The 18,577-nt window shown below is 42.1% G+C and overlaps 1 protein-coding gene and 1 long non-coding RNA gene across 2 annotated transcripts in view; one reads left to right on the top strand and one right to left on the bottom strand.

Moving 5' to 3' along the window:
* Window positions 1-18,577, top strand: part of Vwa8 (von Willebrand factor A domain containing 8) — a gene marked incomplete at its 5' end in the record, with an annotated part of 371,699 nt that overhangs the window by 317,324 nt on the left and 35,798 nt on the right. The window contains 3 exon segments of the mRNA XM_013506956.1: window positions 410-518; window positions 3,810-3,966; window positions 11,586-11,694. Of these exon segments, the coding sequence (XP_013362410.1) occupies window positions 410-518; window positions 3,810-3,966; window positions 11,586-11,694 (375 nt within the window).
* LOC106147098 lies at window positions 4,304-11,629 on the bottom strand. Its single transcript, XR_001231839.1, has 3 exons — window positions 11,542-11,629; window positions 9,029-9,103; window positions 4,304-4,596 (listed from the first exon to the last, which is right to left on the bottom strand). It is a non-coding gene; the product is annotated as an uncharacterized LOC106147098 (long non-coding RNA).

Below are 18,577 nucleotides of genomic sequence, written 5' to 3' on the forward strand. Positions count from 1 at the left end.
AAAATGAAATTAGTAAATGAATATTTACTGGCTCTGCTATATCAGCGAAGGGTGATGTTTTTAAACCACTGAGAAAATGTCTTTCTGGTGAAATACATTTTCCTGTTTTTTTTTTCTTTCTCGTCTCATATTTATGTAAATGGTCATAACATGTTCCACAAAAGAAAATTCTGAAGCTGAAACCCAGCCCAGCTCCTTTAAAAAAATTCTTAAAAATATAATTTATCTCCTTCCCGACTAGATGGATATTAAATCTAATAACATTTTTGCCAGATAGAAAGAGCATCTGTCATGTCCTATGGCCTGAGGTTATGAGATAAGGATTTACAGGAAAAGAATCCATCTTTCTGTCCTGCACTTCCTGGTGTCCCCCACAGGACAGTGATAATGTCTCAATCTCTATTTTCAGATAACAATCAACAGAGAGAGCGGTGAAGACGTGAGCTCTCCCAAGCACGGGAAGGAGGACCCAGACAACATGCCCCACGTGGGCGGCAATACTTGGGCTGGTGGAACAGGTTAGTAGCATGGGCGTTCTCTTGATCGGGCTTCCTGAGGTGACTGAGCCCATTGGGCCAGTTCATCACCTCTGAGAGGGCTCCAGGGCTAGCTTTCCTTCTCAGCCTCTGCCATTATTTAGTAAGATGTGTTACTGTCTCCAGCCTCTCCATGACATCAAGATAAATATTTAGATTTCCACAAGGCATCCTATAACCTAAGACCATTCTCACCCTCTCAGAGTTAGATGATATTAACAGCCTCATGAGGTCACGTTGAGGAATAGATGAGATTCTGATTGAAAAGCACAGAGCACAATGGTGCCCTAAAGAACATAGTCATTAAAGTGTTATCCCTTGTTTTCAATTCTGTGCTTTTGGGGTTGTGCCAGAAATCTGTAAATTATTTCTCGAGCAACTGACTGTGAAAAGAAATAGTACTTGTCTTCCACATGCAGAAGTGAGTATATTGAAGATGCAAGATTCTGAGATAAGAGGGTTGTCGCAGCTTGCACGGACGGCTGTGGTCCATTCCTTCCTCTTGGCTGCCCCACTGGACCATTGTTCCTGCGTCTGCCGTCTTCCTTTTTCCTCCCGGCAGCTGGAGCAGACACATCTGCTGGGCCACAGGAATAGGGCCAGACTGCACGCACTGTCTGCGCTTATCTCAGCCATGGGAGTGCTGGCGTGGGCTCTGTACTTTACCTTGCCCGGGATGGTCCGCACCTCTTGGCCTTGACAGCAGCAGGAAATGGTTTTCTGTGCGGAGACAATGTGCTATCAAGTAGGTCTGTGGACTTCTTGCCTACTGTGTTTTTTCTTCAAGCATCAGCTTTAAAGAAAGGCTATTTTTAGAAACATCTTTTGATCTGGAAGTGAGTGTTAAGCCAAGAAGATTTAATCCATATGGAATGCACTGTAGAACCAGCTGGCCAGATGGAGGCTTCCCGGCAGTGGATGACTCCACAGTGAAATTCTTTTTATCCAGCTTGAATCCACTAGCTCTAATATCTGTCCAGCCTGAAGACCCTGCATTTGTTTCCCCTAGCCTTTCATTTTTCCGTTGATCAAGTCTCCTTGACTTCAACTTTTTGTTTTCTCTCTGCCATTTTCCTCCCTCAGAATTGTCAACACTGAACTTAGCTCTGCCCCAGCAAGTCATTCAATCCCTTTTCCATCATCAAAACCCAGCCTTTGCCCATCTTCCACCTTATCTGACCAACAGGTTTGGGACATCCGGTGTAGCTTTAAGGGTGTGCCCTCTAGTCTGAACCCGCAGCAGGCATTTTCATTTAGTACAAATTAAAAGCTCTGCAAAGTAGACACCATGAAGAACTCTGTCCTCACCGCTAGTATGACTTTCCTGAGGGACTCATTCTGTCCAGCATATTCACACCAGGCTCTAACTGCTGTGGGTCTTCCCTCCCTTCCCTGAAACGATCACATCCAGGTGACTAGGAAGAGCTAAGCTGTAGCGGGTGTTCCATTGGTACCTAACTGGAAGCCAGAGGGAGGGAGTCAGGACCCAGAAGCTCCTTTCCACTAGCAGCTTGTTGTCACTGCCTAGGGACTGCCCTCTTTCCCTAGGCTAACCTTAAGTGGGAGCCAGGAAGGAATTTTCCGCCACCTATTTCTAAATAAAAATGAAATAAGATGTCTTCCAGTTGAAGGATTAAAATATTGTAATTAACAGGCTGGTCTCATGGTATTTCTCAAAAGGAAACCACTTACCTGTAATTTCATAAGGGCAGCAATTTGTGCTGAGTTCTGTTTATTAGACCAATTAAAGCTTTAAGAGAGAAAAAAATAACATAATTTAACCAAAACCTAAAAGTTTCTAATTTTCTACTTTACAAATCTAGAAACTAACTCACTATACATAAATAATTGTAAGAGCAGTTCTTTATATATCTGTCATTCCCTGCCAGCCAGATACTTTATTAAGCGTTATAGTTTCTTGACAGTGCTGTTAGTTTCATGACAATCCTAGCATTTAGTTTCCTGATACATATATTAGTATCACCATTTTATAAATGAGGCAAGACTGAGATACAGAGATTTTCAGTAATTTCCCCAAAGACATAACCAGTGAATTAGCGTCAGAATTCATACTCAGGCCAGCTGGCTTACCTATACTAGTATGCTACATAGTACTGTGCTGTACTGTAAAATGCTATACTGCCCCTCTAATATTGGATTCTCTTCCAAATTCCCAAGGTATGTGTAAGGGAACAAACGAAACTAGTTAGTACTGTTCTGATTGTTCTAGCAACCCAGAGGCCAACTTAGCCAATAGATGTACTAAAGTAGTGTTTCAGAGTAATTTGAATTGAACGTATTTAGACAAAGCAAATCCTCTCTACTTACCCAGTGTTGTCACCACTTCTCATAATGCTGCCAACCTGGCTTTCCTGGCATTGACTTTCATTTCTAACTTTGGTGCTTTATGTGATATAACATGACATACACTTACCACCACATAATCAGGTTTTTCATTGAAAGACTGATCTACGGCTGGTAACATTTACCTGTTGTATACTATCCAAGCTCAGAGTCAAAGCTGGTATAATAACTGGCCTCAAACCTTGGGTAAGCCAATGATATAAAGTCCTGAATAGGTCACTTAACCTCTCTGTTGATCAGTTGTATTATTTATAAAACAAAAGAAATTTAATCTATAGCTTAACTATTTTTTTGGTATATTAAGGGAAAATAAGATAGTATATGTGGTGGAAGAGAATTGTTCATTTATTTAACAAATATGTAATAAGTTTAACATTCAAGCCACTCATATGGGGCAGAGGTACAAAGAGCTATAAAATATGAGCTCATCTATCACTTATTTGGTGGGAAAAGAGAGATATATATTAGGACAACAAACAGTTCACAGGAATATTGATCTCTATGAGAAGAGGCATCAGTTAAGGTGTCAGAATTTAGACTGAACCTCGAAATACAGGTAGGATTTAGATTGATGAGGAAAAAGGGAAAATTATCTTAAATAGAACACCTTTGTATTCATAAAGATAATTTGAATTCTTGTTATTTTTGGAGACAGAGTCTTTCTGTGTAGTACAGGCTGGCCTTGAGATCACTGTGTAGCCCAGGCTGGAACTCACAGAGCTCCCCCTGCCTCAGCCTTCCAAGTGCTGGGATTACAGGTGTGCTCCACCATCCCTGGCCTGATAATTTGAATTTTTAGCTACTAGTTAAGTACAGTTAACATGCCTCAAAGGACAGCTTTAAAGCCATTGTGTGACTTTTGTGGTCAGGCTCAGACTTACCGTCTGGAGTCTCATGTTTCCCTTTCAGGAGGAAGAAGCACTGCAGGGCTGGGGGGCAAAGGTGGGCTTTACCGGCTGGATGCAGGACACGCAGTCTACCAGGTCTCTGATGCTGAGAAGGATGCAGTTCCCGAGGAGGTCAAGAGGGCTGCAAGAGAGATGGGCCAGAGAGCATTTCAACAGAGGTAGGTATTCCCTTTGCATCTTGGACACTTGGTGACGTGTGTATGTACACAAACATACACATCCACACACGCACGTGCACATGCACACACACACACACACACACACTGTTCAGTGCTAGAGTTACAGGGGCTGTGCACTCTGGCAGTGCAGGGAAGGTCAGTGCCCAGCCAATGTTTGGAAATGAGAAGAGCCAAGTCACTCTGGGAAAGGAGAAATGAATGGGCAGGAGGCAGCAGGGCAGGAGCGTGACAGTCTCAGAGAGGGTGAAGGGTGCTGTCTGGGGAGAGGAGCCGTCGGGTGGGAGGGGAAAGCCTTGAAATCCAGGCCCACACACCTGTGGTACTCAGATGTTCCCACAGCTGTTCTGGGTCACTTTGGCCCCATCTTAAAACGAGACGAATCCACAGGATGCTTTTACCAGACATCTCCATGTGTTCTTCATCTAAAAGTGAAAAATGCCAAAGAACCAGCAGTATCTTCTTTCAGACCGGGAGACTTAGTGATGGCTTGCAAAGCAGATTTACATGTTTGTGCTCCGTGAAAGGAGCCGGGTACAGTTAGTGCATGGAGTTATGAAATTCTCCCACGTAGAACATCTGGTATTGCATTACGTGCTGCGCTTCCACATCCTGCAAGTAAACAGGACACAACAATAGAGACAAATATACAGGCCCTGCCTTCCACACCCTCAGGAAAGCCTCAAGCCTCAGGACCCGCATAGGCGCAGCAGGTGAATAACACGCTCGACATCAGTGGCAGGAGTGTTGCCCTCAGCCCTTCTGCTGCCTTCCTGGAGACCTGAGACAGTTTTTATCCCCGCTGTGCCCAAATTTGCTCTTCTAGAGATAGGGAACTTTCTTCTCCTTTCCCTTCAGGAAGGTAATGAGAACAGATAACTACTTTAGGAATGAAAATAGTTGCATTCCTTTAAAAAAAAAAAAAAAATGGGAGGAAAGTTATACTGTACTGAAAATTCTTGTTAGAAGTAAAATATTTGTGGATACATCATGTGAATGCTAAAGCATATATGTGGGAAAAGAACCAAACAACTAAATAGGCATCATCCGCCCCTCCCAACTAATGATTTGTTATTGTTGCCCTGCGTAAGCCCTCTCAAGTTTCTGTCCCATCTGAGTGTGCTCCTGAGTGGACCAGTGGATGCAGTGCTCTGGCACAGAAGTCGCTCACAGGGAGGCAGGAAGGCCTTGCGGTGGCGCTGGGATACAAATTGTAGCCCCTTCTCTGATCGCCACTAGGGATAAGGAGCCTGTTTCTGTAAGAAACCCACTGCCCACTGATAACAAGACGAGTGAATTTAGAGACAAACTATGTAAGGGAGGATGTAAAGATGGAAAAAAATAAAACTAACACCTCTGTTAAACAGTGCAGAAAAATCTCCATCAAAGAGAATGTAATACCAAGGTTGAAAGACAGAGGAAGTTGGCAAAAGAATGAGAAAGGGGAGAAAGAAATCCTGAGAAAGACAGTGACACAGCAAATCACCAAGAAAAAATATTGCTTTCTACTTTCATGTAGAAACTGGACTTTGACCTCATTTGATGAGTATTCCATTTAATATTGCTGAAAGGAATTCTCTCTTAACTTTTTACTATAGACCTTCTATGAAACAAAAATAGAGAAAAATATATAATGAATCCTATAGACCTGACCCCTAAGTTTCTAGGAGAATAATCTGACTTCTAGTCTCCATTCTAGATTGTTTTGAATCTAATCCAAGATATTCTATCATTTCATCTTAAATATTTCAGAGTATGTCTCTCTACAGTATAACAACTAAAAATACCCACAAACATAATAATGTTAGCATGCCTTTAAAAGGTAGCAATTTTTATAATCATCAAAGAATTAATTTTAAAGCTACATTTTCCAGTCTATGCATAGGAGAATGAGGTCAAGTCCTACAACTTGTGCTTTTGTAGCACCCTGTACCTTTTCTCCTTAACTGTTTTCACTCTTTCCCATCTTATTATCTATGTGAAGAGTTCACTGTTTCTCCACTGACTATAAGTTCTGTTAGGACAGAACCTAGTACCTGCTGAATGCTCATAGATATTTAAGGAGTGAGTATTATACACAAATATACAGGTAATGGTATCACCCTTGATTAGTCATCCCTGTGCATACAAGTAATGGTGTGGCCCTTTATTGGCTATCCCTAGGTATCTGTGGGAAATTGGAACCCCACCCCGCAAGGATACTAAAATGTGCAGATGCTCAAATCCTTTATATAAAATGGCTCAGTACTCATATGTAACCTATACACATCCTCCTCCCTTGTTTTCTTTTTGTTTTTTGGTTTGGGCTTGCTTTCTTTTGGTTTGTTTATTTGTTTTTGGTGCTAGAGGTCAAACCTGGGGCCTCGTGCGTGCGAGACAAGGGCTCTACAACTTGCTTATGTCCCCAGTCCTTCCATGTGCCCTCTCATCTCAAAATTACTTCTAATACCTAACACCGTGTAAGTGCTGTGTAATTAGTTGATGTACTGTACTGTTTAGTAATAATGACAGGAAAATGATCTGTACATGTTCAGTGGAGATGTAATTTTATTTTCAAGTATTTTGATCTAAGTTGGTTGAATCTGCAGATGTCAAATCCATGGATATGGAGGGTTAACTGTAATGGTGTCACCCTTTCATATTTGACAGAATGGTCCTAGTCATCAGGCTGAACATGTGCTCTGCTACCCGAAAGAACAGCACGGTACTGATGGGCTCTTCACATCATTGGCATAGCATGTCGTCAGCATCCACTTGGGCCTGGTTTTAAGCCAGGTATTTGTTGTTATATAACAAGAATTGATCAGGTCAGACAGACTCACAGAGGGAAACAAGCGTCAGACTTGCATGGAACATCACAGAAACCTTACACCAACAAAAAGTGAATGAAATAGTGAGGTTCTTGTGTACACTTAGAGGAGCATTTACAGTAGACGGCCGTGGAAACTGCATCCGCTACCATTTGCAAAACTAATCAGCCTTCCACAATGAAAATGAACTTATGTATGTTTTCCTCATAACAGAATCAGAATTATAGTATTTAAGTTTAACTTACAAGAAAAAGTAAAATGAGAACTAAAATTCCCAGACTGTTACATAACAATAAATATACCCTTAAAAATATACTGTGCCAACAAAGTTCAGTCCATCGATGTAGATTACTAGGATGTGAAGCAGCTGTGCCCTGCAGTTTTGATCAGAGGTTTAAAAAAGGCAGAAAGGAATATTTTCAGCTAGCTCTGTGGGTTTGAGAATATTAACAATGGAAGCTTGTCAAATCCAGAGGCTAAAATTTCTCCATTCCCTGCTTCAGTCTTCATCTTTCAGAATGTGCTGTCCACGTTAAACATATTTAGGTGATCTCTCTGAACGCTGACACAATCTGGAATATGATTTCCAGATTTCTGCATAATTAAAACAGTATGTGATATGTTTTGGGGTGCAATAAGATCTCACCAAAAGTAGCTGTATAATGAGCAAATTCTGATCCCACGACAGAGACCTTTCTGCTCAAGGTGACTTGTCACCTGCTGTGTGTATGTGAATGTGTATACAGCATATGTGTGCATATGTGTATATGTGGATGTGGATGTGTACATCTGCATATGTATATGTGTGTGCGTATATGAATGTGTGTGAGAGGTGTGATTGAAATGTATGGTGAATGTTTAAACTTTTCATTACAGTAAAAGACACATTGCCATTAGTCCCCTTTAGAATATTCCTCCTTGTTTTAAACACACTGACCCCATCATTCTGGCCCCTGTCTGAAGTAGCTTTGGAGGTTCTCTCTTATGAACGTCTCTATGGGATGTGAAAAAAATTCAGTAAATGACGCTGCCAAATGCCATGCAGTGTTCATAAAAATATAATGATGTGTTCTCCTCCACCTTCCCCACCACACCTTGCTCTTCTCCAATGTCAAAATGATCATGAATGTAAACACCTTAAATAAATTCAAGATATCAAGGCAGCCATGACAGCCAAGTAGACACACTCATGAAAGAGGACTTCCAGAACTGCTTCAGAAAGTCACAAGAATGATAGGATAAACATATTTAAAATGAAAGGGAGTATTTTGAGGGTGATTAATGGCAATGTGTGTTTTACTGTAATAACTTTTTAAAAAATTTAAACATTTACTGTTTTAATAATACCTCATATGTAGTATGTATGTCTACATGTATGTGTTTATCTGTGTGGATATATGCATGTGTGAGTATATCCCCTTCTCTATTCCCTCTCCCACATGATCTCACCCTCAACAAGGTCAGGCTATGTCTCCATTTTTTCCCAATCTGCACTATTCTCTTTCCTTTCTGGAAGAAAGCATAGACTTCCTACACAAGAAGTGAGCAGGTTCCATATCCTACTGTTATGTCTTGTGTCTAGATGTGCCTCTAAAGCCACCTGTGGTCATAGGTGGGGCTTTTTTAGAGGTGGCTGGATCTAGATTGTGTGATGCTGGGATTGATTCCTGGTGCAGTGCTGAGATCCAGAGCGCTAGGATTAAGGGTGTGAGTGCTACTGGCCCTAAGCAACGTGGATAAGATATAAGGAGTAGAAAGACCTGCGGTCATCCCTCCTTGCTTTTGTTACCTTCTGCCCGCCATGAACCATTTCTCTTCTTCGATGCATGTCTGCCAGACCACCCTGGCTTGGAGCCAGCTCACTGAAACCTCTACAAACTGTGAGCTAATTAACCTCCCCCTTTAACTTTGGGTATTGGGTGTTTTGTTTCAGTAAGGAGAGAAAAGTAACTAAGATATTTGCCATGTTCTTTGTGCCCAGTTTCTGTCAGCTAGGATTCCTGACATATAACTCAATCTAATAAAAATCTATAGAGAGCTTACAGAGATTGCCAAGACTAAACAGAAGAGGTATTTTTAAGAGGTCAAGTCCTTTACATATGTTATTTTTTTTTCTACGAAGAGAGAGTTAATTTAAAAGGACATCTTCCAAAAGAGAGATTTGGAAGGGCACCTTGTCATGTCACCTCTGAAAGTGACTATTAAAATATTATAGTGGCCTTGTCAGTATTTACCTTTAGATAGTGTTTTCAAAGCGTTGCCCAATGACATTTATTAAGTGCCACGGTGTGCCAGGCATGTGCTAGGAACTGGAGATTCAAAGAGAAAGATATATTATTTTTCTTTTCAAAGAACAGAAAACGTCCAAGCATATCAAACATAATAAATATTTTTCATTAAATTTCTGGTTTAGTTATATACGCATGTGCATTTGTGTGTACTAGATCTCATTGTAAAACATATATCTATGGGGGGGAAGTTCAGTAAACACTGTAACTGGAAATGGATCTACCTGCTAACCCAGTGAAGTGTGCAGATTACATGATGCATAACTGCTAAAGGTACATGAAAAGGAATGGTCCATTTTACCCTAGAGATCAGGCAAGGTTTCCTGGGCTGTGGCCGTTGACCTGGGTCTTGAAACCTGAGCTGAAACAGAACAGGTTGTTGGGGCACGAATTGCTAGTCTGCCTCATCACCTGGCATGGCACCCATAAGTTTCAAGCACTCTGCTTGGATTCTTCCCACCCAGTGCTGAGCCCAATGGAGAAGAATAGAAACCACCCGTGCTCCTTCAGCATTTGAGATTTCTCATCCAACCTAAAGTGACAAGTGTACACCACTTTAGATGAGAGCTTCAGCTACACACCTGAGGTCTAGCCCTCCAACATTGCACACCTGTGTGCGCATCCACACGTGCACACACACAGCACTTCAGAAGATTGTGCTATGATTAGGCTTCGGCGAGATGCTTTCATTATTTCCTGACCTAGTGTCAGCCCCTTTTATATTTATAGGCATGCATAGAAATGTGTGAGCAAGTTAGTGTATTATGGCTACAACACTATAAAACCCAGGAGAGGTTACCTAGTGAAAGAACCTTCCTGAGGCTTGCTAGGTTCCCTGTGAGGCACTGTATGTGTAAAGATGAAAAGCCCAGCCTGTACCTAAAGGGATACAGAGCCAAGGTGGAGAGATGGGAGGCAGGCAATAGCTTGGGTAAGACCTGGTGTGACAGGGAGGAAGGAGGAGAGGAGAGCACCGAGGATAGTCCCAGGGCTCAGGGCCGGTGTCTCAGAGGGAGTGACAGTTGACTGGAGTCTTGATGGGTGAGTGGGAGTTGGTAGGCAAAGAGGCAGGAACAGGACAAGCCCGAGGGAAAGCACCTTGAGGAGCACCGAGACGTGGGCACATGGCATGTGCAGGGCACTGCTGGCAGGGCGGAAGCATGTGATGAAGATGGTAGAAAGGAGCAGTATACGAGGAAGGGAGAATTTCAAAGCCATAATAATATCAAAACACAACTATCCTATTTAAAATACACTATCAGCAATTTTAGAAAACTGTCATTTAGGAATATGAGGTATGATCAAAATATGTGGTGAATTTTAAATCTAAAAATTTATTACAGTCAAAAGCACATTGCCATTAATTCCCCTCACTTCAAACTTTATCTCATCATTCTTGTTCTTTCTTTTTTTTTTCCTGGTTTTTTGAGACAGAGTCTTGCTCTGTAGTCCTGGCTGGCCTCGAGCTTGTGGTGATACTCCTGTCTCACCTCCTGAATGGGGGGTTACAGGCGTGTGCCACTGTGCCCGGCCCTTTTTGTCATTTCCTGAAGCAGTTCTGGAAGTCCTCTTTCACGAGTGTCTGTACAAGGTGTGAGCACAGGTACAGTGACGGCTGTTGCAGAGCACGGCCCAGTGGAGAGGAGGTGTGACAGTGCGTCCTCGCCCGCCTCCCTCTCTAGCTGTAGCACTATGTGACTTCTGGCTCTTCCCAAAGTCAAGATGCCCATGAAAGGAAAATGTTTTTGAAAGGATTCAGGATATCAAGACAGCCACAACACAGCTAAAGACTCACAATAAAAGACTTTCAGAACTACTTCAAAACTACTTCTGAAAGTGGTAAGAACGATGGGGTGTGTTTTCAAAGTGAAGGGGAATTAATAGCAATGTGTCTTTTACTGTAATAAAAATTTTAAATTTAAGCATTCAACATATTTTCTAATTGCACCTTATACATAGTAACACATTAACTAACTTTCTTTGGGCCTGAATGATCATCTTGGTCAACCAGTGACCTCAGTCTTAAACAAACAACCCACAGAACTCTCCTAGGAAGCTGCCACATGAGCCCATGAACTGCTGACATCACATGTCTTCAAGGCACAGCAATGGCACACCGTAGAGTGATTCATACTGGCTCACGAAAGCCTGTTCTGCACATCTTTCTAATTTACACTTCAGTGGCCTCACTGTTGTTAGCTTGAAATTGATCACAGTGGAAATATTTACACAACAGAAATAAGCACATAAAAACTGCAAATTAGGGCATCCCCTCCCCCTACTTTTTGTCTTGGAGAGAAGATTGTTCCTCATTTACCAGCATGGCACAGTAACCTCTTTTGAATTTGGAAGCATTCCTGGAGAACTTGCATCTTGTCTTTTCTACCCGAAAGTCACTCCGAGTTGCCAACGAGTTTGCTGCAGTTCTTAAAGTAGATGAATGAAAGTAAAAGACTCACGTGGATGTGATGTAAGGTGCTGTCTTTTATCTCTCTGGTTTCAGGCTAAAGGAGATTCAGATGAGTGAATATGATGCTGCCACCTATGAAAGGTTCTCACGTGCTGTCCGACGACAGGTATCCTCCCTCCGAATCATCCTGGATAATTTACAGGTAACCTCACAACTATGGGACAAGAAAATGATCCGGGCCCAAACCTGGGCCCATCTCACAACTGTTGGAGAAATTTCTCTGACCTCTAATCAGTAAATCAGAAAAAAATCACAGCCAAAGCATGTGAATAAATCTGTGGACTCACCTCTTGGCTTTCTGAGTTCAGTTCTCCAAGACTTCCCTTCCATCCAGGAATCAGTCTTTTTGCCAGTAACCCTAGCAGATGCCCGGTTTCCTGACTTCCCTCAGGGAAGATCTATGAGCATCTCATCTGTACTGGAAATTTACAAGTGGAATTTTTCTCTACAATCACGTTGCTGTCCTAGAAGAAGCAGGAAAGCACCCTGGGTCACCCACGGTGCCCTCTGTGCCCCTCTGGCTCTTCCTCTTCCTCCCTCCGCTGGGCCCCGCTTTGCCTGGCTTTGGCAGTTTCACACTATTGTTGCTTTAGAACCAGCTGATACTGCTGTTGCTCCTAAAAATATGGGTTAAGGCCCTTCAGTGTTTCCTAAGCAGAGACTGTTACTTCTGTCAATTTGCACAAATAGTTAAGGAAGGGCGAAATATTCCCTAAAAGCAGACATGAAGAAGTTGATTTTGCCTGAAGAAAGCGAAGCCTCATTTCAGGACAGAAGGGAAGGGTGGGAGCCACACCATGACATATCTCTTACCTAGGCCTGGACATCTTGTATTTCTTTTCCATGAAGTATTTGAAGCTGCTTACCTTCAGTTTTACCCTTTCCCTCTTTGGTTCTTGTTTGGAATTCTTCTTCTGATCAAATTTTTATTGTTTTTTGAAAAGATATTGGGAGTTAGAAGTTCTATGATACAGTTTTAATCCATTGTTTTACCCAAAACAATGGGAAAGCCTTTTACTCTGGGAAAGCCTCACTTTTTTTTTAAGAGTAGGAGGAATTTATTGAAAGAAAGAAAGCTTCTGTCTGAGAAGGACAGAAGGGGTCCTGGAAACCCCTCTTCTCAAGGGTTTACTGAGCAAAGCCACAAGGTGAGGCAGGCATAAGGTGGGAATTAATCAATAAAATTACAAGTATAGTCACTTAGGTAATATTGATCCAATGGCAAATCATAGGATGGGAGTGAGGTGGGACAAAACTATAGTGAACCAGCAAGTATACAGTTATAGTCGCAAGGGTCGTGTTGATAAAATGAGGATCAAATGGGGAAACAAGTCACATAGCAAGCGAGCTTGGGACAGACAAGGACTTTCCTGGAAGGGGTGAGTGAGGAGGTTTGGTCCTCACCCCAAGGTGATTGATGCCTACTTAGCATATCAATCTCTGCTATTCATCCCTAGGGGAAGTATATGGGTAGGTAGTTCTCTGTCTTGAAACCTGGCCTTTCAGTGAATACACCTCTAGCCACAGTTGTCTTCTGCATTGACCTCTTGAGGGCTCAGCCCTATCCTACTGCCTACAATATTTCTACCTAACTTAGCTACCTGTAATATTTTCCCCTCTGAAGAAATACCCCTAACAGCCATGAGGGGACAGGGAGCAAAGACTAATCTGGCAACTTCTAGCTGAAGAGGGTGTAGTTGTGATCGCAGTCAAAGATATTCCACAGAGGGTCTATCTGTAGGTCCTCGATAGACACCAGACATTCTTGTCTTGGGTAGATGTACAACTTTAAGTCTGGAGGAAACAAGGCCACAGAAACAGTTAAGTATGCATAAGCCAAATAATAAAATCAACAGGATAATTATGAATATGGCCAACAAGATTTTCCACCAGGAGGAGCCAGTAGTAGCTTTCCATAAAGAGGATAAGGAAAAGGTTCAGGGAATTTCAAAATCTGTCATGTCATTAACCTGTTGTCTAATATCTTGAACAGCTATTGAGACATTAGCAGAAGGATCAGGAATGACACACAACATTCAGCTTCTGTAATTGCACAAGTACTCCCTTGGACTGCTGTTAGAATGCCATCCGATTTTGGAGGATGGCTTGCCTCATTAATTCTAATTCTTCACTTAGAGAGAGACCTGCCACAGTATCACTTAAGGCCCAGTGAGTGTAGTTAGTTAAGGCCTCGATCCTTTAACCCTGGGGAAGGGGTAAAGATGGAAGCCAAATGGTCATACCAGTGAAACATACTTCTAGATCATCAGTGCTGTAGGTGAGGCAAGTTTGCAGGTTTGTCAGTACTTTTGACACTTCTGCCTTGTAACTATGCACATCCCAGCATGCATCTTCTTATCCATCCAGAGGGGTAGCCAAGGCCATAAATTGGTTCCACAGCACCAGTGAGTGCCACTGGGGGCTTCCCATCTAATTCTGGGGCAATTAAGGCAGTTTGTTGCAAACCAATCTTCAGCCTGTGAAGTTATTGTGTGTATACATTGTTGAGGGGGTGTCCATCCCGAGTATTTAGTAGAGTTAGGCCAATGAGAATAGAAGTGATTCTTCCATTCCCAACATAAGAGGGCCTTTCTATTAAGATGTCCTATGGTGGGGGCTAAGCATAGATAATCATCCCATATCTGAAAATAACCATCTTGATATCTGTGGTTGTTGGCCCTCAGGATAGGACCCTTGCTTTTACTTAATAGGGGTCCTACTAGAGCCTTTAAAGAGGCTTCAGCGGCATTGTTAGAAAATATCCTATTGTGTCCAGTACCATTGAGAGTATAGTTTATAGGCCCCTCAGCTACTTCATAATGGTGGGCTAAACTATGAACCATTGAACTCTTTTGTAACTCATCAATACAGTCTTGTAGTTTATTCCAGTGACCCCCTTGGAGTGGGGATACCCACCGGGGAAGTCCTGATATGCTTGACAAGAGGAGCGAGCCACATATCCAGTGAGCTCTTTGTTGTAATGAGTCTGCATATTCTTGTGCCCACCTTAGAAAGGCATTGCATTGTCCCTTAAGTGGTAAAGTGATGAGTAAAAGGGCTAAGAGTAACATCTTAGATTGCTTATCTGAAGGCTTTGTTTTTTTCTTGACCAAGAATCTTAAGTCTTCTGTGGGTTCACAGGAGTATTCCGATAATAGTGCTCACACTCAGTGACAGTCTCTGGTTCCCCGGACTTGAGTTGGGTGTGGTCTATGCAGTAGTCCAGGCCTGCTTCCTCAGCAGTTGATGGAGTTGACAGGATCATGGTGTATGCTCCTTCCTGAGGTGGTCCTAGGGAAGGAGAGGATGAGGGAAGAGACTTTACCAGTATTAAGTCTCGAGTGGAATATGGGATTTCCCTTTTCTTTAGGCTCAGCTTCCACTAGCTGTTTGAAGAGTCTGTTGGAATTTAGCCAGTGAGGTGACATTCTCCAGTAAGGCATCTGCCTCTCTAGCAAAGAGAAAATCTTTAGGGAGAAAAGGGTGTCCATGAAGCATTTCAAACGGACTGAGGCCTGGAAGTTGAGGTGCATTTCTTATTTTGATGAGAACTAAAGGTAGTAAGTGAGGCGACTGAGGCCATTTGTGAAGATGTCTCTTTAGGGTCTCATTCTTTTTTTCTACCTTTCCTGATGGTTGTGACCTCCATGCACAGTGGAGGTGTTAGAGAATGCCCAGTGCCTGAGAGACACGCTGTGTGACTGTTGCTTTAAAAGAAGGCCCATCATTACTCTGTAAGCTCTTAGGAAGTCCGACTCTGGGGATGATTTCTGAGACTAAAAGTTTTATCACCTCTTATGCCTTTTCTCTTCTACAAGGAAAGGTTTCCCCCAGTTTGTGAAGGTATCTACCCAGACTAGTAAGTATTAAACTCCTTTACTCTTTGGAATATGAGTGAAATCAACCTGCCAGTAAGTCTAGAAACTGTTCTTAAGGGACTGGACTAGCAATTGTAACCCACTGGCTCTTAGACACCACTATTGGTGGAGACTGATATTTTGTTTTAAATCCCTCCAGTTTTAGCTATAATTATCTCCAAAATATTGATGACTTATGAGAAACAGATTATAACAGTTAACACATTTTTGACCAGTGAAAAGCTCAAGTTATTATACACAGTCAACAATATATATTGTATTTGTAAAACCAGTCTAAGCATCATTTTGATTAGTTGGCAACCTGGGTATATATATTAGAGTATTTAGACAGGATAAAATATCTCTCTCCAGGATGGGAGCTGGACTCTTAGACATAGCTAAAAGGGATAGGTGTAGAGAAAGTTATCCAGCTATAGCTTAAGTGAGTTACCTTTTATCTGGTGACTCCTTATTGAGGTTTGATGGCTGGAAGGAAGGCCAGGATTGAGAGGAAGAACCAAGAGACATGGGCCAATGTCCAGCAATAGGACATTCTTTTCTCCTATAGTCTCCTATACGGCTCCTCCATGGAGATGACAGGTGGAGATGACAGTTCAGCCAAAGGGAGAGGGCAGAGTGCCCAGGGCCCTTTAGTCTTGTTAGACCAGCTGGGAAGATGAGTCTGAGCTCTGGGGCGTCTACCTCAGAGTACAGTCTCACTTCCAGTGGCCACCTTTGCAGTCAAGGCCCAGTGGGGGGCCTCTTAAGGCAGTCCCTCCTAAAGTGGCCTGGCTTTTGGCAGTAGTAGCAGGTGAGGTTAGTAGTTGTTGAATTCTTCTTAGAGCCCTAAAAATCAAACTCAGTACCTGTATTTCTTAAGGCTGCAACAAAAGCAGCCACTTTTTGGTCTCTTTGGAAAGCCTCACTTTTAAAAAGATCTAAACTGTGTCAGGAGATGAGGAAAAGTTCTACCCTTTCTAAGAAGAAAGATCTTCAAGAAAATTAACTGGATGCTAAATTTCAAGATCTATGGAATGGAGGAATTAAGCCTGTGCTTTAAATCTGTGTGCAGTTATGTAGGATAAAATAGCATAAGATTTTATACAAACTAAGTAAATAACATGACACTGAATGAATGTTCTGCCCTCACCCACTTCCCAAGTGCTCACAGCTCTGGGCACTGACACAACTGAAAAACTGCCAGATGGGTTCTGAGCTTCAGAGTGGGGCAGCAGCCAGCTGAGGGCTGAAATGGGCAGTTCAGAGGGGGGAGGTAATGACAGATGGGACTTGAACTAAGGTAAGACTGAAAGTAGTATAATTTAATCAGTCATTTACTTCAGTTCTTGATGTACGCCAACCAACCATTTTATATACATATATTCCCCAGCCTTCAGACAAGGAATGTTTCATAGAGAAGTTTGCAATGTGATTATATGGGACAGGTGAGAAAAGGCTTCATGGAAATGTAACATTTGAGTTCCTTCTTGAGAAGCACTGAGGAATTTCCCAGGTGGTTAGGGAACCAGGCCCAGGAACAGCAAGTAAGGTGCGCAGAGGGAAGGAGGAGTGTGGTGCACGCAGAGAAGAGCAAGTGCTTGATGGAGAAGGAATGAACAGGTAGGAGGCGGTGAGGAAGAAGCCTGGAGAAGCTTGCAAGCCAGATCAGGCACGTCAAACTGTGGGTGAGAATACAGGACAACAGCAGAGACCACCTGAAGATTCACAGTACTCAAAAGGGATACAAAAGGCACTTAATTAAATAGATGAACTTGCATCAGTTAATCTTTCGACTGGTGTACATCGGGCCCCATGCTGTAGTTACTTTTAGAAACACTGTTTAAAGTAAATGGCATGAATGTTTATAAGATCAGCCTTAAGGAGAGAAGTCAGACCCACTACTGTGTCCTTTCACAGTGTCACGCAGCACCAACCTGTATTAGAACTAGGCTTAGCATTAAGGAAAGGCTCCTGCCGAAAACCAGAGCCCTAGGAGACCAGTTTTGCTTTCAGCTTTCAAAAGAAATTTAAAAATATATATATTGGGAAAGGCTGTAACAAATAAGGTTACAAGGAAGGAAAACAAGAAAGTATCACCTATTTTTAAGGCATTGGGCTAGTAGATTATTCACTACTCTCAAGCAGAGTTAACTATCTCAGAGAAATCCTTATTCTCCTCTTTCCTATACATCTAAAATAGAGAAAATAAGCTTAAATAATACCAAAAGTGTTAGGATATGATCTTTATCATAATACTAGCATTATAACACCGGCAAGCATTCTGCTAGGTGCTTGACACTGAAGCGTCATCATCCAGATTTCACCGCCACCATCACCACCACCATCATCGTCGTCGTCGTCATCGTCATGATCATAATCATCACTTAGTGGCTAACAGGGCCAGTTCTGGAGCCAGACAGTCTGGGTTCTGCAAAATGGGAATGATGCATGATAGGACAGTAATGAGGATTAATTCAGATGATAGGTGTAAGACAGTGCTTAGTACATTCTCTCCTGAAGAATTAGATTCATTATTGCTTTCATTGTACTTACTAATATTTGTCAGCCTGGACTACAAGCCCAGTACTCAGTCAAGTACTTTTTACATTTGTTGTGCTATTTAATCATAATCATAATCATAATAATAAATAACCTTAGAAGTATTGTTTTCTACATTTGATAGCTGGGAAATTAGATAGTTATCTAAATGGATTATGTTCATAATCCTATGAAATGCGGATATTTTGTCCCCACTTTATAAATAGGGAAACTGAAGATTAGAAAGACAGCATATCTTTTCCTGAATTGTATGAGCAGGGAAGCAGGTGTCTGAGCCAAAAGCTCAGGTTCCTATCATCTGTTGAAACTGTTATCTTCTTCAACTTCTACACTTCCATAGACAGTAGAATACTCACCTATATTCACAAAATATCTTGCATCATTATCTAAATGCTAACACATTTTCAAATGCTTCTCTTACTAAATTTTTATTTTAATCTGTAGAGGAATTATTCTCAGGTAGACTTCTAGTCCTCAATTTAGGAAGATAGGGCTACTTAAAAACACAACTGCTACGGGGCTGGGGATTTAGCTCAGCGGCAAAGCGCCTGCCTGGCAAGCGCAAGGTCGTGAGTTCGGTTCCCGGTACCGGAGAAAAACCAAAAAAAA

Source organism: Chinchilla lanigera, unplaced genomic scaffold, assembly GCF_000276665.1.
Source record: "Chinchilla lanigera isolate Chin_1 unplaced genomic scaffold, ChiLan1.0 scaffold00117, whole genome shotgun sequence".
NCBI classification, from domain to species: Eukaryota; Metazoa; Chordata; class Mammalia; order Rodentia; family Chinchillidae; genus Chinchilla; species Chinchilla lanigera.